At 39.2% G+C, this 21,894-nt stretch overlaps 1 protein-coding gene across 2 annotated transcripts; it reads left to right on the top strand.

Annotated features, from left to right (window-relative positions):
• The first annotated feature begins 908 nt into the window (after positions 1–908).
• On the top strand, positions 909–21,804 carry mfsd2b (major facilitator superfamily domain containing 2B). Of its 2 annotated transcripts, XM_041976384.1 has the most exons (15): positions 909–1,025; positions 1,404–1,762; positions 8,293–8,418; positions 8,537–8,661; positions 11,919–12,042; positions 14,280–14,358; positions 14,481–14,662; positions 15,966–16,056; positions 17,709–17,830; positions 18,302–18,385; positions 18,532–18,615; positions 18,787–18,896; positions 19,495–19,638; positions 19,753–19,929; positions 21,439–21,804. In XM_041976384.1, the coding sequence occupies exons 2-15, from the start codon at positions 1,421–1,423 to the stop codon at positions 21,485–21,487; spliced, it is 1,839 nt and encodes a 612-aa protein (XP_041832318.1). In that variant the 5' UTR covers positions 909–1,025; positions 1,404–1,420; the 3' UTR covers positions 21,488–21,804. The 2 variants fall into 2 exon arrangements, with proteins under 2 accessions (XP_041832318.1, XP_041832317.1); XM_041976383.1 differs by having other exon boundaries at positions 19,753–21,804.
• Positions 21,805–21,894: the final 90 nt, after the last annotated feature.

The following is a 21,894-nucleotide window of genomic DNA, read 5'->3' as shown; positions in this document are numbered from 1 at the left end:
AAAAGTCTTAAAGAAGCTCGGAGGGGGTGGATGGTAGGATTGTATTATAGACTCTAGCATCACAAGATGGTACACTGTGGTTATAACAGGATGGTCAAGCAGTCAGAAACAGTACCTAAGCTGTAGTGTTTACACCATGTGATGTTGGTAGTTAAGGGGCCCAAAGTGTGTTCCAGTCGTCTGTTGTCCAGTTTTGGTCAACCTGTGTGAACAGTAGCCACAGTTTGTTATTCCTAACTGACAGGAGTGACACCCAGTGTGGTCTCATGGTGCTATAGCCCATCTACCTGTCTTTTTATCAAGATTTTGAAGGCCTTACATTAATAAAATTCTTTTTTAAGGGTAATATTTCTCCTATGTGTGGTCTGACACATTTAATTGATAGAAAGGATAAAGTTGTTGGTACATCACCAAAGGTGGCTTGTCCACTCAATATTCAAAAGGCTTAATAAGTTTGAAACTGTATTACTGTGTTGACTCAGCTAGGAGTCCATGCAAGGTAAATGGTGATGGTGATGGTGGGAAATATGACAGCCGGAAATCTTTGAGTGTTGTCTTGTCACGCACGCCTGTATGGCATGCAAAGATAGCGTCGGTTTCTCCATTCCACTTGTTCGTGCAGAGAGGAATTTTTAGGTGTGTGAATAACAGGAATGTTTTAGATGTCAGGTTGCCAATAAAATCAGTCACCAAGTAGCTGTTTAATTGCAGGCTCTGAAAAAAAGGACACACGAGGCAGCGATGATAATAATATAAATCAACACAAAGCCTATTGCTGGTGTCAGATATTCTAAATCCATCTCATGCACACGCGCGCGCACATCACGTGTCATACAGCACCGCGGCCGCTGCAGGGCGCAGCTCCGTCTGCGGACTGAAGGCAGGAGTGGAGACGCGCAGACCATCTCCATCCTCCGCAGTCTCCTGCTCATCCTTCGCGTCAGACTGACTGACTGGACGGACTCGCAGATCGCAACACGGACCGGACAAAGCCGTTAAATCATCAGCTTCTCCATCATCACGAGGTGAGATTGACGCTCCTATATTCCTTCAGTGTTTTTCAAGTGTGCAGCGGGTGGATGCACTTCCAGTTATAGTAAAATGAGGGGAGGACAGCACACTCCTGCATGGGACATTGTAGGTTTGTTTCCCAAAAGAAGAGTCTATTTATATCTTAATATGATGCTTTGTAGTGAGTGTGTGTCATTTCTTTTTGCAAACATCTGTATACATCTGCTTTTCTGCATTGTTGTCTTTCTCAGCATCCAAAGAGCTTCTGTTAATCTGTGTATGTTTTCTTGTGTTGGTTTGCTTCATTGCATAGATTAGTCAGAGCAGATGAGTGTGTTTTTTTTTTTTTTATATGTGCCTGACTTTGCCCTTCCCTCCTGGCTTCATTCCAGAGCACAACAGCATGTGAATGGCAGCAAAAAGCAGCAGAGTTTTTACAGAGGAGCAGGAGGAGCTCCCTGCCTCCATGGCTGTCACTCATGAGTACCGCACACACGCCCGGAGCCAGAACCACATCCACTTCCAGCCTCTGACACGCACCGCCCAGTGGCAGGCCACTCTAGCTCACACGAGGAGTCACAGTCACACTCACACTCACTTCATCACTCCCTCACACACACAGTCACAGAGATACGGCTGTCACCTCACACACAATCTATCAGCCATGACCAAGGGGGAGAGGGGCGTGCAGGGCTCTCCGAGGAGGTTCATCAAGCCCACCGAGCCGCTGTTTCCCAAAACCTCTCATCAGGTAAGATGCTTTTGATTCTTTTAGTCTGATTTTGTTCCACAGGTTGTTATCTCACACTGGTGATGCAACTCACAGACCGTTCTGTGGATGTTGGATGCATACAGCACTCCAAATCATAGATTTTTACTCTCATCTGGTGTGTGCGACTTAATTTCACTGTGAGCAACTTCATTAGATGAAGAACAAAAAGTGCGATGTCTTCTGTCGCTTGTCTCTTTGTGATTTACCAGTTTAATTGTTTTCCTGAGGACTATTATCCATCAGATACTAGATTCAGTGCACTGAAGCTGATTGTTTTCATTTAGGGAAACTTTACTGGATGATGTGCTTGATGAGCTCTTTATAAATGGTGGTTACCTAAATCACTTAAAAACAACATTAAAAAGACAACAACTAATAACTTGCTTACACCAGAAGAATAGATTTTCTTTCCTCTCTTATTTTTAAGTTTCATCTCCTCTAAAAACTACATAATAAGTTTAACATTTGCCTATAATGAGCATACAAAGCAAGTATGAGAGGCTGTATGCTCAGGTTGTTGTCATGAGCACATGCCCCAAAGGCTCTTGAGTAAAGGAAATGAAAGATAGCTAAGATAACCAAGTCTATACATTATGCATTGTATTTTTCTTAAAGCAGATACAATATTTTTCAGGACAATACCATGACAGTTGGTTCCTTGTCTTATAGTAGCTCAGGGTGTTTTCAGAACAGCATTACATCACACAATCTAACCAGTTCTGCAACTTCATTCTTTCTAAATGGCAATTAAACAAGCAACGCTTCTTCATCTGTGGAATTTGACTCCCTCTAAGACTTTACAAGAAACTCATTGCAAGATAATTTCCCTGAAGGTGACAGAAATAGGCAGATGTGAACACTGTGAAACTTAATTACAGTGGGAGTTAAAGAGATTAATTAAATAATCTGAAACAAAGATGTAAACTGGCTGAACTTGAGAAAAGTAGTTCAGGTCTAAGCTGTTACTACGAAGGTAATTTAATAAATATTTCAGGGAGTGTTCATAACTTTTCACAAAACGCACACACACACACACACACACACACACACACACACACACACACACACACACACACACACACACACACACACACACATACACACACACACACACACACAATATAACTGCATATAGGGTAATGAAAATCTAAAAATATCCAGTAAAGTTTTTAATCCTGCTCTAAGTGAAACAGTTAAAGGTAAATTAATGACTTGCAATCAAAAGATCTAGTGAATAAATGACAGAAAGTCAAAGTGGATTCAAATATATCTAAAAAAAAACAGAATTATTCTAGTTTAATCACTTTTGTAGAAAATGTAAACCATATATCTCACACTGAATAATAATATTAGTATAGGTCATGATTTACAGCAGATGTATGGCATTGTCTTGTTATGTTAAAAAAGAGGCAACACATATTTACTAGATTATTGTTACTTGTCTATTCAGTTGGAAATGTGAATGGAATGTGAACTACTGCATCAGTATAGGAAACCAATTAAATATAGTTTTAAAGACTAGTTTCTAGGAGCTATACCATAACCTCCAGCCTTCATTGTAGGTAGAAAAATAACAAATACCATATATACATTATGTTTCTTATTCTAGCCATGACTTGATTTTATTTAGGTAAATATCAATAAGCCAATCAACACTTAAATTGCTTTTGGTTTTCTGTGTCTGTGTGTTTGAAACCAAAACCCCACTGAAAGCAGATCATCATAATTTATTTAATTTCATTTTAACATCTTAAAACAAACATGTACAGAATAAAACAAAGTGTCCCAAAAGGAGCAGGTAATCACAAAGAAACATATTTTTCTTGCCCCTATTAAACAATTACATAATAAACTACAGTTTGACACAGTTTTGTTCACAGTTCTATTAATACCAGATGCAACACACTTCATGAATCATTATGTCCTGAACACAGACCTCATTTCCACCTGGTGGTTGATTTGAGCCAATTAATATATAAAATGATAACTTTTCCCCCAGCATGTATTTCTAAACCATTTCTTTTTTGTATTGCTTTGTAAAGTTATTTCCATTTGCGATATGCTTTAAGTCCTTACTCAATCAATTCCATAAATCAACACCACAAAATTATATTTTTTGAATATTACATGAAAGTAAATAGTTTCATGCTTTGAACATGCTAAGAACTCTTTTCAGTTTAAATAGGTCCTCTAATTTTAGTATATTTGCTTTAAAACATAGTCTGTGTGTTCCCTAGGATCCACACTGTGTACTATTCTGATTGATCTATTTTGTAGTATATATAATGGTTGCAGGTTGTTTTTATAAGTGTTACCCCAGATCGCCACACCATAACTCAAATACGGTTATACTAGAGATGAACACAGATGTCACTGAAATTTGTAATTAAGCAAACAACATGTTTTTCCTAGCACTGCAATGGTCTTTGATAATTTTGCTCTAACTTGATTAATTTGGGATTTACAGCAGATTTTATGGTCTAGTGTCACTCCAGGAAACTTTTTTTTCAAATACTGTAATTCAGCACTATCAGTTCTTATTTTTACTGCTGTATTTAAAGGAATATTATGATTTCTAAACACCATAAATTTGTTTTGCTTAAATTTATTGACTATCTATTCATGTCAAATCATTGTTTTAATTTTCTAATTTCTGTGGTCACCACCTCAGAAAGCTGCTGAAGGTTCTTCCCAGTACAAAAGATACTTGTGTCATCTGCAAAGAGAATGTATTTCAACATGTTAGACAATTTATGTTCATTAAAATACATTATAAACTATTTTGGGCCTAACACTGACTCTTGCGGTACACCACACAATATGCTTAACAATGATGACACATAATTACCGATTTGTACCAACAGTTTCTGGCTTTCAGTGTGGCTTTTCAGCCAGTTTAACACCACACCCCTAATTCCATAATTTTCCATTTTTTTGCACAGTGTATCATGATTAATGGAATCAAAAACCTTCCTCAAACTGATGAATACTCTAACAGAGAACTTTTTTTTTATCCGTTCTGTTTTCTTCTTCTGTTAATTGCATAATTACCATCAAAGTAAGTCTATTTTCTCTTAAACTATATTGACTCAAATCTCAGTCATTTGTTTTTCAATTAAATAATCTAAACTTTGAATGCTTTATCCAATATTTTTGATAGGTGTTACAAGGAAGTGGGTCTAAAAATGATTGAACTTGGGGTCCCTCTCTGCTGTGCTTCAGCTCTTCCCCCAAACGCCCTCCCACAGAGAGTTGGTTACCACAGTAACCGTTGAAGTGACTGTTGACACGTGTTGGAGAGTTTCTTGGGCTTTGGGTTCAAGATGGAGTTTTACAGCTGACATAAAAATCTGTAGGAAGACTTATATTAACCCGATTTTTGATAGATTCCAGGATTGTTTTAAAGAATGTTACCAGGAATGGTCTTTTTTTAAAGTTGAGCTTGAAATATAATTCACCATTATAGGACAAACTAGCTAACTTCAGCAAATTATAAACATAAACCAGAAAGTTTCCAGCACCAAAAATCTCATTGCTTAGCTAAATTTTGCATATTCATGTTCAAAATCCATCTATAGCCTTAACTATTAGGCCACATAGAGTTTTAGCAGGCTATAACTGTGTTTGTGTGAAACATTTACAAGTTTCTTATGTAATTTCAAAGCTCTTATGTAATTTTAAAATCCCTAATTATATTTTAAGCATGGTCAAAAACTGGGTTAGCTTAGCCAAATCGTCCTGGTTGAAATCAGAGCTAAAGCAGAAGCTGTATTGTTAAAATGTTTATTGCTCACTGGTGTTCTTGAATGAGACATAAAACATGCATGCATTTTTCTCTTTTAAAATGACAATGAATAATAGATCCACTACTGGCAGTGAGGAAACTACCACTGTCAATTCCAAGAACTTCCCGATTCATCTGAAAAGTACTTTTTGCCGAGCTTTGTCCCTGATATGAAAGCCCATGGAGCTTTCATAAGAGAGGAAGAATAAATGACTTTCACCAGTTTAACAAGGCAGCTGCTGACATTCCCTAATCTGAGCAGAGGGCTCAAAGTTAATGCTATTGACTTTAAAAAGTGAAATACCCTAATACTGAATCAATGTAGTTTAATTGGCTGAACACTTTTCTCCTCCTTTCTTTAATTATCCTCATGCTATGATAAAAGTGTTTTCCTTCAATGTGTGAGGATTCATCAGCTTCAGAGATTAGTCTTATCTGTCCTTGTCCCTCGCCTGAGTACTGTCTGAACTTGCATATACTCTCTCTGCATATACGTGTGTGTGTGTGAGATAAATGGCGTGCATATGTGGTTTTGTTTGTGCATCCAGACAACAGCAGAGGGGATATCCTGTTTATCCTCTTTGATGATGAGAACTCAGTAATGAAAGATTGAGTGTAAGATTTTGGTGGGAAAGAAAAAGTGTTTAGAGAGAGAAGGAGGGAGAGTATTTTTGCACATCATCAGTTAAGCAGCACTCTCCAGACACCAAAGACTTTGATTTTCCCTCTCCAATTAGGGATAATTGCAGTGAGAGTCGAAGAAGAGAGAGTTTTGAAGTCGGAACCACCACGCAGCCTTTACTTACCTCTGACCCGCTTGTCTAGCGATTGAATAATTATATATCTCCCTCCTGGTAATTGTCGTTCTCCAGCCCCTCCATGTTTTGATGGGGACGAAAGAAGGAGGAAGAGAAAACCTGAGCCGGATAATAACAGAGTTTTGGTCACAGCTGTGGTTACTTTGGTGATTTCCTTCTTTCATAAAGCTCTGAAGGGAGTCGCTGTCAGCCAAGCCTGGCCGCTGGATGTGGAGAGATCCCGTTTTGTATGTGTGTGTCTGTATGTGACACCAAAGGTTACACAGAGGTAGGAAAAAGCAAAGGTTGATATGTGCATGCAGCCTCTGAGACAGTTGTAAATATTGGGCTCCCCAGACTGTGGTGTCTCATCTTAGTCACGTCGGAGAAGGATGAAAGCTTGCACAAATGTGCACACACACAAACACACATGGAGTCACGTGCCTAATGGGTTTAGCAGAGCGCGGAGAAGGAAACAGAGCCACGGATGATTTGGTGGTTTTTTTTGGCTCCTCTGTAAGCCTTAGTGTCTGCGCCCATAGACCACAATGCTAACAGCCTGCAGGGGGTCTCCTTCTGATCCTTTTTTGTTTTTTAATGCACAGACACACAGACATGCAGACTTATAAATGAACATCTGTCCTGTCTTCTAGAATAAAATGCTATTTAGGGAGACTGGGATGCTTGGAGAGATGGTGATTTAAGGCTGTATTTGTGGGACAGTGTGTGTGTGTGTGTTTTTTATTATAATAGTGATTTACATCTTTCACATACATTGCAGTGTATTGTTGGTTGTGACATGAAGAGGAAATGTTATTGTAGGAGCTAATTGTAGTCAATCTCATATCAACACTGCATCATCCATGTGTTTTGGCTAACACAGTGACAGTAACACATTCTGTAGTTAACTTCCTGCTCCTGAAATAAATTGGATGAAGACAAATTTCAACCATTTTTATCTCACAATCTATCATAGCTGACTCTCACCTTGCATGATAATGTCAGTGAGTGTGTGATTTTTGAAGGATTTATGTACAATAATCATAAAAGGGAGTTTTACACTGCAGGGACGTGAAGACCAATTCAGCCAGTAAACACTATAATATTTTTTTACTTCTGCATTTTCATTTATTCACCCCTTAGTTTTGTTTTCTTTAACTTCACCTGATGATTGGTTAGGTTTAAAAAGGAACAATATGTGACAGGGTGTTATGAAAAATGGCTTTTGGGGACCTTTTCAGGGGAAAAGGGGACCTTTGAGCAGCCTTTAATAATCACTGGGCTGTGCTCTACTTCAATTAAACTTGGAATGAGCACATTTTGTCTTTTATTTTTTAAAGCAGCAATCTATTAGAAGCAAAGCAAAGAAAAGTAGACTGCTGATTGTCAAGAACCAGCATCAACAACAGGAGGGAAGGGAGTAGTATTGATGATGTTTGTGCTTATGCACCACAAAGCAGCCTAGAGTCTCCACTCTAGGCTGCTTTTTCCACTGTTGTCCTGGGGGATTTCAGTGCCCATGTAGGCAATGATAGTTTAACCTTAAGGGGGCGCAGTTGCTAGTCACAGATCATCCATAAAGAACATCATGTTTGAGCATATGATGGATTGGGTGTACTTGGTACAAGGCTACCTTAGGCATTTTAAAGTGGCAAAATTTTATGATCGTGACAAACCAAGCTGAAAAAAACTTAAACATGTTGTCATTTGTCACTTTTAGAAGATAAAGCAGTTTTCATTTTTTACTAAATCTCATTAGATCTTTATTTCCCTGGTTTCCCATCTCCATTAGGAATGAGTCTTTATAATGTTTAGTTCATGTAAATTAGCCCCCTAAAAGCCTGAAATACAGTGAAACCTGCTACTACATTAGTTACTTAAAACACTGAGTTTATTTCTAACCTTCCTCATCACGTCTATCTTCACAGACTGACCTGAGCCAGAGGTTGTCATTATGCAGCAAGCTGTGTTTTGCCATTGGTGGCGCTCCCAAGGAAGTGGCTGCCAGTGCCACAGCCTTCTTCCTGCAAATCTACCTGCTTGATGTTGCTCAGGTAAATTCTTTGGAAGTCAAAAAAGAGAGCACAAGTTAAAAAGAGAGTTTGATTCATATGTGAATAAGTGGAAACAGGATTTTCAGGAACTCTGACCTGTCCCTGTTCTACTCTGCAGATCAATGCCTTCCAGGCCTCCATGGTGTTGTTTATAGGTAAAGTCTGGGGTGCAGTGACCGACCCTGTTGTTGGCTTCTTCATTACGAAAAGCAGATGGACCAAGATAGGCAGACTCATGCCTTGGTAAGCTTCCTGATCACAATAATTCTTTCTTCTTGATGTGAATGGTTGACACACCTAAAACAAACACGCTTCAAAGCTTATGATCTTAAGGAATTTTAGAGAATGACTATGAATTTGAAGAAATGAACTTTATTACTGCAATTATGATGACGACATAGATGGAAGACCATCTAATTCAGTCCACCATAGCTACAGCTTTAAACTTTAAGTGTTAAATTATTTGTATTCAAGAATGCAGCAATTTTATTTATTTGTTTTGCAAACTAACCTGTTATTGTTGATTTTCTTGGTCAGCATATGGTAAAATACCTCTGTTTGCATGCAGCCAAGCTTTTGTGAAGGACTATAATTTGTCATCGGATTATGAAATATGTTTTGTTTGCGCCAGTGTTAGCACACATAATTATGGTTGCTGCATGGTGCTCGTGTTTGCACAAAATCTCAACAAAAACAAGCTGTGTGCTCCACTTTTTGAGGATTGTGAAATTACTCTCAGGCTTCACACCTGAGGATTATGCCAAGTAAACAGCCATTACACTTTGCTGTTTTTGATGCTCCCTCTGATTAACAATGCAGAAGCTATGCTTCAAGGGCATGTGCTGATTCGCCCCCGCTCCCTCTGCCTTTGATCCCAGACAACCATAAACAAAGAAGTTTGCATTCTTTAATGATCTGCTAATAAGCTGCTCAACTTGATTCCATTACATTGATGTAATACCCAAATTCAGATTTTCAGATGCTTCTCAGTATCTCAGGGCTTTGAATGCGATTTTATGTGACTTTCTGGATCATATGAAGCTTCCACCAGCATTCCCAATAATCCCTGTTTTCAAAAACCTTTTAAGCTGCTAAGCGTGTGTGTGTAGATGGCTTTTGAACACACTACTGTGACAATTTCTGTAAAAACACAGGCCATATCTACTGCAAACTGTGTTATAAACCATAGATTGCACACAAGCTGTCAGTGCTGGAGAGGGACCAAATCCACTACTGCCAGCCACACTCAGCTGCAGACAGATGCTGATGGTAAATCAGCTTTGATTACCCCTTGGGAACCTGGGGATGTGCGTGTTCTCACTTGTGTTTATGAGTGTGTTGACCAGTATTTGTGATGAGAGTGTAAGACACTCCCCAAGTTTAATCCTATCTGGAAAGTCCCCTCTGTCCATTCAGCAGGAAGCTGACATATCCACAGCCAGACACTGAGTGATTTGTATCTTTACTATGTATTCAGAAGGATAGTTTCTAGGCCCAAAATACCCCCTTGGGTGCTGCTGTGTTTAATTTTTGTGATTACTTCAAACTACCATGAATGCTCTAAGTAAAAGCTAACGAGAGGAGTTTTTGAACATTTTGTGTTTCAGGGAGACAACTAGGGTATTTGTAGGTGGTTAGAGAAGTGTGCATTCTTTCAAGTAAAATGTTTCTTTAAGAATAATACATATCGTGAGCAAAATGTAAAAAAGTATTGCATGGGATTTTTGAGAAGTTCACTTGAGTGATGAGTTGTTCCACACAGTGAGGTCTTAACTACTGAAGAGCTGTCTGTTGTGTGTATTTACATGTGACAGCTGTTGAGCATCTACAAATCTTCAGCATGAGAAAGCCTTTCTGTTAAATGTGCCAAGAAAGTTCACATTTCATTTGAATATAGTGCTGATAACTTTGACACATCATCAGCTATAAAATCTCATCATCCAAACTATAAACTTAAAGAGACATTTTTTTTATTTTACTTAGTTTTGTGTAAGTATTCATAAGAGGTTGGTATATTACTTGTATGGCAGCAGCATGCTTTCAGATTTAAGAAGCAGGGAGGAACTCTGATTTTCCTCTGAATTCCTCCCCGCTTTCCCAAATTGAAGGTACTTTACTGTTTACAGCAGGTAATATATCAACTACCCCTACAAACTTCACCCTGCTAAATTTAAAATAACTGAAAAAGAAAAGGAAGGAAGAAATGCTAAATATTTCTTTAAGTTTGCGACTCTAACAGAGCTAAGACTATATATCTTTAAATATGGTCAGTAGTTGTTCACTACAGTGTTGTTTTTAATAATAATAAAAAAACAGGATTTGTCTCTGAACAGAGGAGACATATCAAGTATTACTGTGAAGTACTCAAGAAAAGCACAAGTTAAATTCAGCAGTGTAAGATAGTTAACTTATTTGACCTACAAAGCCTAAAGACAACCAAGAAAGCACATTCTCACCTACAAGACCTCAATCAAATCCCTTCTGCACCATTACACAACATCTAATTAACAAGCTTCAAGTGTCCTGAACAAGTCAGCAAGAGGAAAATTGTAAATGCCTTCTTTTCATCAGTCCACTCTGCTTTAATTAAAACTGTGCAAATGACTGAGACAGGTGGGACTGTGTAGTCATGCATACCTAATGGGTGAGAAAGTATTGGTGTTTGTCCTCATGTGTGTTTGTTGACTCCATCTGAACACAGTCATCTTGCAGGAACATTCTAATTATCCTATTCACTGGCCCTGTAGCCCTTTCAGTGCTCCCATGACCAAGCGGGTCAATACTGCAGCACCAGCGTTGTCAGCTGCTTTTGTTTGAGCAAACAATCAGGAGGAGAGTGAGGTGGCTGTGCTAGATGATGCTAGAAATGACTGTAACAGGCCTCTCTCTGCCTCTTTTCTAACACTTTCTCTATCCTGGCACGGGGCAGGTGAGAGGTCAGAGCCCCTGGTGGATTTGTCACAGTTGCCTAAATTCCTTCCATCCCTTTCTATCCTACCTGTACACATACCCTGTATCACCTCTGTTCTGGTTTCCATGACATACAAACTCCATTTTCTCTTTAAAGGACAGGAAGAGGAAGGTCGGTGATGTATTGTTTGCAAGCAAGTCATACTAACGATCATTCACTTCCAACCTTTTTCTTCTTTATTTCGCAACACACAGCTGTTCACTGCAACCATAATGATACAAACCAGTTGTATACTTATGAATTATACATGGCCCACACACTGTATCACTCCAAGTTCTAAGAAAAGCACATCACAGCAGAATTGCTTCATGTGGTACTTGCTTGAGTGTGTGCTGAATATTCATGTATTTGTGTATGTGTTTCGATCTCTCGGCGCTGCTTGTGGGGCTGAAATATTTTGGTATTTTATGGCTTGTCTCTCCCAGGATGTATTTCTATCATACTTAGAAGATCATAATGCAATTGGAAAAAAGTAAGACCTGATATAATCAGTCATTATCTGATCTGTCATATTTTTATTGTTCTACAGGATGGTGGGGTGCACTCCCTTCCTGGTGGTCTCATATTTCTACCTCTGGTTTGTTCCTCCTTTTATCAGTGGGAGGTTCATCTGGTACCTAGGCTTCTACTGCCTCTACCAAACCCTCATCACTGTGAGTATGCATGGCCCTTTCAGAATTTTATATTTTCTTGCAATGCTTCAAACAGCTCAGCAGAACTTGTGGAAACAGAGGATGAAAGTCATGATTGATGCAACTCACAGCCTGCAGATGACATGTTACATAACATAAGAAAAATGCAGAAAATGTTGCAAATAGCTGTCTTTAAAGTGGAGATGATTACAGTTATTGGATGCCAGGCTCTGACAGCCCTCGGTAAGATTTATCCTTTGATTTGTGAGATGAGCAGCAGATTAAAGTGCAGAAACGTTTAGACACTTTACCTCAAAGTGGGAAGTGTAGTTATTAGATTGCCTTTTGTTATTATGGTCTAAACCATTACTCCTAATTCCCCTCTCTGTTTAGGTTCTGATTTGGGGTAACCCATATAGTATGTGCTACAGCACATTCAGACCGCTGCAGCCACACTGTGGTGAGCTGTAACTGCATGCAATTCTAACTACTTGATAAGTATACAGTCAGTCCTGCCAGAAACCTCTTTCCGGGTAAATGCTGGTTGCCACTTTTAGCCGCCCTTCATTGTCTCTGGCTGTGTGTTTGTGTGAAGTTTTGCTGGGCAGATCAGCTACTTTCATTCAGAAGGTCACGGTCTGTAAACAAAGGTTACGATGCAAAGCATAATCTATTTATGTAATCAACCAATAGTTGGTTTGCATCAAATTAATCTCTTTTCACCTTCATCTGTATATGATGGCAGTAGTGTTCTATATATGTTTGCATCCTGTAAAGGCCCCATAAATGACATGCTGCATAGGAGCAATGACTGCAAAAATCCTTTCACGGCCGCATTTATTTTCGTTGTGGCTGTGCATGCTCATTTGGCCAGAGTGCTGACTGAGCCCTTGTGTAAATTACAAAGTGAAGCTGGACTTGGGTTGCTTGCCTATTCTCTGGGAGAGGTGGTGAGGAGGGAGAAAACAGATCTGAGGTTGGCCCACATGGAAAATGCAGAGATTGCTTTTGATATATTTACAGTGTATGCTTTGCATCTGCATTTTCCCCGGAACTTACATATAAAAGGCAGCAAACCTTTGATTGTAAATCCAATTTTGTGGCTGTATGAGGCTCAACAGCGGTGTTTTGAATTTAATGCAAACACCAGTATGGTAACATTCTTAAAATGACAATGTCATCCCACCCCTGATTTTAAGAGGCAAAAGAGATCATAGTCATGGACTGTTTTGACAATATAATCTGTGACAGTTTTACTGTTCAACTGTTTTGTCATTGAAGCTCTAATGTTGTTATTTTAAAATGGAATTTAAAAAAAAAAACTTTTTTCTATTAAACACAATATATTAACCCTTAAGACAATATGAGAACAGTAGATGTTAACTGTGGGTGGAAGTATAAGGTTTATATCAAATCTAGAACATTTTGAACACTAGTAGATGTGCAAGTTAGTTTAAAGTAAAAACAGTAAACTAAATAATTGGCTTCTTTTAGCTAAATATAAAGTAAATGTAACATACTGGAAGCATGTACGTTGTAAGCAAGAAAGTGAACATTGCTGAGAACCAGCATTTAGTAGTAACTTGTCATTCCCATGGTTGCTCAGTCTTTTTATCTTATTTACTATATATAGTAATATACTATACTATACAGGCTATAGTTTACTAAATTGACAATGTGCTTTACTAAAGACTTCAAACTCCATAATAATAATCATGTTGTTAGAAAGTTGTTAACTGAGTTTGAAAATTATTTCAGGGCTCATTTATACTGACACGTCCTCCATCCGTGCTTTGTGTTGGCATGGTTGTTAGACACTTAAGGGAAGTTCAAAGTTCACTTCCAAGTTCTGAAACAACAACAACAACAAAAAAAAAAAAAAAAAAAATCTTCCAAGTTCTAACAGGAAACACGGCGACAGTGATATTACACATTCCCAGAAAGAGACATGAAAAGAGGCAGCTCAATAGACGCTGGTAGTTTATGTGCCCATTAAATACATTGTGGCTTCTTCTTTTTTATTCTTTTGACACCAAGACAAAAAGAAGGCATCCCATTCAGTAGTTGTTTTGATAATTTGCTGTAGACAATAGTGAGAAATTGATGGACAAAAAAAGCTGTCCCTAGGAATAATTAAATTAAAATAAAATCCATGCATTTCTTCATTTTCCCACATGACTGTAGCTATGTTTGTTAGCTACTTATTCAAATTATTATTGTATTTAAAAAGCTAACTCAGTCTTTCTGCTCTCTTGCAGTGTTTCCATGTGCCTTATTCTGCTCTCACCATGTTCCTAAGCACAGACCAGAAGGAAAGGGACTCAGCCACTGCCTACCGTAAGATCTTTTACTATAGAGAAAGTTCTCACTGCCTTTAGTGTTTAATTTGCTTCTTATTTGGATATATTGTGAATAAAGTACCAGGACTGAGAGCTGAATCTTTGCTCGTATGATGACAGGAATGACAATGGAGGTGTTGGGGACCCTTGTGGGTGCTGCCATCCAGGGCCAGATTGTGGCCAGTGCTCATACTCTGAAGCACTGCCCTACTCACAACATGTCTGCCGGTTACCTTGGCAACAGCAGCGGGGCAGAGATCGTTAAGAGCCTGGTTCACTCCCAGGACTACCTGTCACATTCTGTAAGTGTCTCTGTGCCAAACCAGGAGCTCAGGTGTGCTAAAAGTAGGGCAAAGAGTTACTTTGAAAATAATAAGGACTGTCACAAGCTCTCTTGCTGAACTTGGAGCAGCGGTGTGTACTTAGGGTGGTTGACTTTTAAAAAATACACAAGATTTTTTTAAAAATGAATGAAAGAAAAGGAGGATTGTTGGAAAAATTGGCTTCATATTTACTGACTGTGAAGGTTCTGACATTCAAAATATGTTCATGCTTTAACCCGTGTAACCCTTTGGGATTGAAAGGAGATGGTTTTGTTTGATATATGAACCAAGCATTCTGAGCCAGCTCCCCATTCATGACCACAAAGGGGGTTCCTCCCTCACATCAGGCTCCAAAAGTGGCCCCAATGCATTGAGGGGTCCCTACAGTCTGTAACTCATTAGGCCTATTTATATAGAACATTTGAAAGCCCCCCCGAATATACTCTGTTGGAAATATTTGTCTTATACTTCAAGGTAGCTGCAGCTTTGTTTATATTTGGAGGGAAAGTAACACGATGGGATTGAGTCACGTCCACATTTCAGTTTGTAGAGCTGTGAATAAACATAACTTGCTGCTGTGAATCCATCATAGGACTTTTTGTAAAGAGGAAACTGTCCTGTTTTGGATTTTAGTTGCACCGCAGCTATTTAAACTCTAAATGCTTCTTTTCCAATGGATTTAGGGTGAACTGTTTTAGGGCAACTCACTCACCATGCCAAACCCTCTGCAGCCACCCGCTAAATTCCCCCGCGGTTGCTGGTTTGGGTGGCACACCGTCTGGGCAAACTGAGTTTGCCCTCGGAAACAGGGAGCGTTTGATGTGCATAAATAATAATGAACCACTGGGCTTAGCCGCATGGAAAAATAGCAAACAAACAGGTTGTTTAAGGCAGAGCAGTTCCTGTTGAGATACAGCATGCCTGTATTTTTGGCTACTTGAGGTTTCTTCTTGTTTATGCTTCTGTTTGTACAGAGAAATGTGTTGCGCAGGTTGTGCACCTCAAACTGATGTGAACAATCCACACAGATACTTATAGACAATAAATCCCACACTGATGAGCATTTCAAAGTACAAAATAAATGTATAAATTAACACTGTAGCAGTTTGTCTGCAGAATGGATGCATATCGTGTTAAAATGAAGTGCTTCAATTTTTTAGACATTTGAGAACATTATGAATTAAAGATGGAAGGACTCAGAATAGATTTGACTTGTGCTGCCTCTGTGAAAGGAGATGGATAGATATAGGCCATACTGTATGTTTGTTCTGTCTCTCTGCAGAAGGAGGTGTACATGATAGCTGCCGGTGTGATTGGTGGAGTGTTCCTCATCTGCACCGTGGTGATGTTCCTGGGAGTCAAAGAGAGAGATGGTGAGACTTAAAGAGAAGTGAAACCCCCACAGTTAATTTCGTTGTTCATTAAAATACTTTATCAATCATTTAAAGAGCTCTCTGCAAATTTTGTAATTGATTGTCTATTTACATGTGTTTATATTGAATGTGATGCCAAACATGTAACAAAGCAGGATTCAGTAAACATTCATTACTGTGTGCCATGTTTCATTTTACCATTGTTGCTAAATATAGAATTTCAGCTGTTTGATTCAACTGTTTCAGGGCTTCCTTTGTTGCATTTTCCATTCATAATGCTCCAAATATTTAATTATTTACTATAGGACTGTGCTGTTGTAATATATAGAATGTGGTTTGGTTTTGTCTTGCTGAAATAAGCAAAGCTTTCCCCAAAAATGGATATGCTCTGGATAGCAGTATGTGTTGTCCCGGTTCTTATATCATTTGACGTTACTGGTGCAAATTGATGTGAGCCATGCTATGTGTAGAGACAAAGAAACGCTTCTTGGAACTTCAAATTTTCACTGATCAGATCACCGGACAGTTTTTCTTCAAGAAGTTGTAGCCTTTCTGAAACCGTTTCCTCTTGCATTCAACTTGCATTCTTAAATGGGACAAAGAGCGTGTTTACACACAATGATTTTATGTTTTTAATGCAGTGCAGTGAAGCTTAGCAGTCAGTGTTGGTTTTAGGTCTTGTTCCTTGTGTACAGATATTTCTCCGGCTTCTCTAGACCTTATAAATTTATGTATTTCATGTATTTTAATGATTTTTTTTCATTTTCATTTTGTTTAGTTACATCTTTTGTAATGTCACAGCTTTTTAAAAGTAATGTGACACCCTGAAGGCATTTTTTTTACTATTGGTACACTGTCATGTGAAAAAGAAAAGTACACCCTCCATTAGTTTGAAGGTTTTTACATATTTGGGCATAATAAAACATAATCTCATTCTTAAAAGACCAACATATAAGGCAATTAAACCACAAATAAAAAGCACAACACATTATACAGTGTAATTATTTATTTAACTAAACCAAGACTACAATGTGTGGAGAACCCATTACTGCTTCCTTAGCTATCAAGATGCCCATCAATGTGGGAAGGGTTATAAGGTTACTTCAGAACAAGCTGTTGTTATTCTACAGGAAGAATATTGACGACCGGAAAACATTCAAAACATTTGTCAAGAGGTGAACGTCTCAGCAAATTCACCCCAACACACTATGCTCTGCAGACTCTGCAGGTATCAGTTAGCATGTTAAAGTTCATGACAATACAATTAGAGAGAGACTGTACACACATGGCTTGTTTGGAAAGGTTGAAGGAGAAAGCTCTAAAAAGAACATGGCAGTATGGCTCAGGTTTGCAAAGCTGCGTCTAAACAAACCACAGGACTCCTGGAAAAACAGAGGAAATCAAAGTGGAGATGTTTGGTAATGCACAGCAGCTGTCAGAAAACACTCTTACATGGACCAATAAAACATATTATCACTATGGTGATCTCTATTGCTTTATTGCTCTTTATTGATGCCTTTAAGAGGGACATACAGGATCTACTGCAATGCAGGGGCAGTTCCAGTAGTGGCAATAAGCAAATCTATATCCTTTCCCTTACTGCATGTTATTTGATATGCTGTGTGCTCATGTATTTATTCCATTTCTTTCAGATCCGTATGCCCCAAAGACAGAGAAGCAGATCCCTTTCCACCAGGCCTTCATCCTGGTGATGAGACATGGGCCATACCTCACTCTAACTGCCGCATTCCTCTTCATCACAGTTGCAATCCAGGTAAATTTATTTATGAAGCACTTCTTAGACATGACATGCAGTTACAGTAAACGGAGCTAGTCCTGCATCCTGACAGCCCGGGAGAATTGCTGGCGTTCAATGCTGATTTGATCAATGCAGAAGAGCACTTACTGAGAGCTCACGTTTTAAAGCCTGTTTTAAGTCCTGGGACTTTTGTGATAGCGGCTGATCATGTGCTTGATAAGATTTGACGAGTCGGTGTTACACTGTTTAGATTTATAGAAACTTTTCAGGGTTTAGCAAAAGAGCTGTTTCTGCATGTTTTTTTCTCCAATCATCTCAGCTGGAGGTGTCAGTTGGCATCTGCGTGAGCCTCTGAATGGGAATGAATCGCAGCAAAACACTGTCACTCTAGTCACTTAATTTGGCACACAGCACAGCAAGAGTGGCCTATCTATAGTGCTGAGAAGACAAGGCTGAATATCTGACTCTTATCTCTGATTTCTGCAGCTCATACAGAGCAACTTTGTCCTCTTCTGCACCTACGCCGCCGACCTGAGGGATCACTTTCAGAACATTGTGCTGACCATCCTTGTGAGTCTCCATAATTTTCTCTCATCTTCATTCATTTTCAAAAGCACAAGTTATTTGACACCTCATTGCACATCTCACATACTTTGCCTAACTGAATCTCTTCACATTTACAATATGTTGCACATTATCTGCTTGGACTTGCACAGGTTTCTGCAGTGATAAGCATCCCATTCTGGCAATGGTTCCTGCAACGCTTCGGCAAGAAGACAGCAGCTTATTGTGGCATCACGGTAAGCACAGCTACTGTTTTGGCTTTGGGAGCTCTTTGGACTAAACTTGGGTGTTAGCGCCATCTTGTGGCTGAATTGTGGAATTCCAGATACACATTCTTTAGACCTGTCTTTTTGCAAAAGGTGAACAAAACTTGATTTTTACCGCCCTCTCTTTTTTTGTCTTTTTAGTGGATCATGCCCTTCACCATGATGCTGGTGTTCATCCCGAATGTGGTGGTAGCTTACGTTGTGGCTGTTTCCTCTGGACTCAGCGTGGCTGCTTCACTGCTGCTTCCATGGTGAGATTTCAATTGCATCAAACATGGGTTGCAAAGGATTTCAGTTTTATTGCTGTCTGTGCTGTGGACCTGCACGGTTGCTCTTTGTATGGTCTGATTACCTAGTTCCTGTAAATGGTGATGATAGTGAAGTCATTTGAAAGGATTATAGTTGACATCTGCTGTAAATCTTCCATTCCAACGCAGATATCTTTACATCTGTTTTCCAGTCGTTTCTATGGCTGTCACCACTCCTCGCTCATCTCTTGTCCCCTCCCTTTAAACCCAAATTATAGCCTCCCATGGGGGCATGTTTACTTTGGAAGAGGCAGATTGTTTTTTCTTGTCTGTGGGCTTAAACAGCTGGTGGCTCCATCCCCTGCTCATCATCTAATGCTGTTATTAGTGCTTTAATTGTAGCCCACCGGTGTATTAAAGCTCTGCTGACATCTTTTACTGGTTGGGCCAGATAATTAAAGTAAAATCATGAGGGAGGTCTAAGATAAACATCAGCTTAAAGCTGAGTGAAGTCAGGCATTTAAGACAAAAAAAAAAAAATGCTTGTAAAATTCAAAATTAAATAATACATGTGTGTTTTTTATGTGTGCTTGCAATCCAGGTCTATGTTGCCAGATGTGGTAGATGACTTCAGACTGGCCAACCCCTTTTCTAAAGGCCATGAAGCCATCTTCTACTCTTTCTATGTTTTCTTCACCAAGTTTGCCGCTGGAATCTCCCTCGGAGTGTCCACCCTCTGCCTGGAGTGAGCCCATTTTCCTCTCACACACCCCTAATATATGCTTAATCCTTTACAATGGTCACATGTATAAATCATCTCATGAAAGGTAAAAAGCTGTTTTTCTTTGCGTGTGTGTAGGTTTGCGGGGTATGACACCGGTGCCTGCAAGCAGCCCGCTCCTGTAGTGTACACCCTGAAGCTGCTCATCGGTGCAGCCCCCGTGGCCTTCATAGTTACAGGGTTAATGATCCTTCTCCTGTATCCCATCAGTGAGGATGTGCGGCGCAGGAATAGACTCTGCCTGGAGGAGCTACGGTGTGTAGAAATCATTAATGGACATCTGAGGGAAAAAACTCTAATCCTTCAACTCCAGTGACCTTACACGTCAAGCTCGGTTTACTTGTCAGAACCAGTTGTATAGGGTCTTCTGTAACTGTGGAGTATATATGCCTCTGTAACGTATATGTCATAGTGGTATGAAACAGCAGAAAATGTAAATACTCAAGTACAAATATCTCAGAACTGTACTCAGGTGCAGCACTTGAGTACATGTACTTACAGTAAATATGCATGGTTTTAAGACCCTTTGAAGATCTTTAGATTGTAGTCATGGTTCAGACTCTATATGTGTAATTCTTTACTTGTTTCCTAGTCATAGTACCTGAGGATCCTCAGTGACAAAGCAAAAACAACATGCTGGAGTTAACAAAACCCGAAACATATTCCCATAATTGTTCAGATTCTTTGCCTAACTTTGTCTCTGGTCTCCTTGGGGATGATGATTCAGCAAGCTTTGCACTCCTTTCTTTGGGAAGCATCTCTCATATTCCTTTGGGCAGAAACCTGCAAGCTCGAACAGCCTGGATGGGACCATTTTGGACTGGACTCTATCTTTTATTTTCTTTTTACTTCTGCTGTATCGCTCCAGGAGCTTCAGTTTTTCCCAAAGACACTATTTTTCCTTTTACTTCTTCACAGACTGAAATCCTGAGCAATGTGCATCCAGCTTTCACTCTGTCCTCATTAACCACCCCACATTATGATACTTACATCACCATGTTTGACTGTAGGGATGCTATTATTGTACCATCCATACAGTCATGGTTTCCTCTGTACATGTTGTTTTGAATTGTGACCAGTAGGTTTATTCAGAGCTATCTGCTTCCACCCATCTGTCTCATACAGTTTTGCTGGAGAGCTAAATCCAGAAAGTCACTCAGTGATTTTAAATTGTAAAATTTTGAGCATTTTTTCTCAGATCTGTGCCTTGACACAGCCCTATCTCACTAAATTGACACTCCTCTCAATCACATGGCTAAAGCTTTACCCTGACATACACCATTAACTCTAGAGCAGGGGTGCCCAAAGTCGGTCCACGAGGGCCGCTGTCCTGCAGATTTTCCAAAGTTTCCTGCTTCAACACACCCAAATGAAATAGATCCAACAGCCTATTAAGTTTTGCACAATGACTCATCAATTTGAGTCAGGTGGTTTTGGAGCAGGGACACATCAAAAACCTGCAGGATTGAGGCCCTTGAGGACCAGAGCTGAGCACCCCTGCTCTAGAGTCTTACATGGACAGGTGTGTGTCTTCTTAATTATGTCCAATGAATTCTGCCAGTCAGAGGCCGACTCCTGTCAAGTTGTAGAAGCATCTCAAGGACCGGTGATAGAAACGGTCCCGAAACCTGTTTTGCTTGTTCATAGTAAAAAACTGTGTGTAGACTGAGAAACAAAGGGTCTGAAAACTTTTCATATGCACTGTACTTATTTTCTACCACTCCTATGAATGTAGTACATCACTGATACTGATGTCTCTCGCAGGAAACAAAGCATTGGCTCCAGAACAGTGGAAGATTTGAGTAACGTGTGAGCTGGATCTTGAATGGAGTGAATTCACAAAGCCACGGATTCCAGCGTTGCAGCTGGAAGGTTGTTTTTGTAGTGTATATTACACTGAGAAATATTTAAATTGTTATAATGTAAACATTTTTTGTTATTATTTTCACATGTACTGTAGAGTCATCTTGGATATATATATATAAACATACAATATCTAATTTATATAAATGAATGTATATCATTGTTTGCTGTGTTTAACTCTACAACACTGTTATTTATTTATGAGACAGGACAACAAAGATGGATATGAAATGAATAAATGTTGCAGAGATTGGTTGGTAGACAGAATGTATTTGCACTAGTTATGCAAATTTAATCTTCAGAAAAGATCTATGGGCATATACATATATATTTTTTTTCATTTTGCTCTGGAATAGC

This window comes from Melanotaenia boesemani, chromosome 22 (assembly GCF_017639745.1).
Source record: "Melanotaenia boesemani isolate fMelBoe1 chromosome 22, fMelBoe1.pri, whole genome shotgun sequence".
Classification (NCBI taxonomy): domain Eukaryota; kingdom Metazoa; phylum Chordata; class Actinopteri; order Atheriniformes; family Melanotaeniidae; genus Melanotaenia; species Melanotaenia boesemani.
Note: the sequence above shows the minus strand (reverse complement) of the source record. Positions and strands in the feature narration are given on the sequence as shown.

Excerpts from the sequence above, each read along its gene's own strand:
- mfsd2b (XM_041976383.1), top strand. The coding sequence starts at position 1,421 with ATGGCAGCAAAAAGCAGCAGAGTTTTTACAGAGGAGCAGGAGGAGCTC. Across the intron at positions 8,419-8,536 it reads ACCTGCTTGATGTTGCTCAG|ATCAATGCCTTCCAGGCCTC; the intron begins GTAAATTCTTTG and ends TCTACTCTGCAG. Across the intron at positions 19,639-19,752 it reads GTGTCCACCCTCTGCCTGGA|GTTTGCGGGGTATGACACCG; the intron begins GTGAGCCCATTT and ends GCGTGTGTGTAG.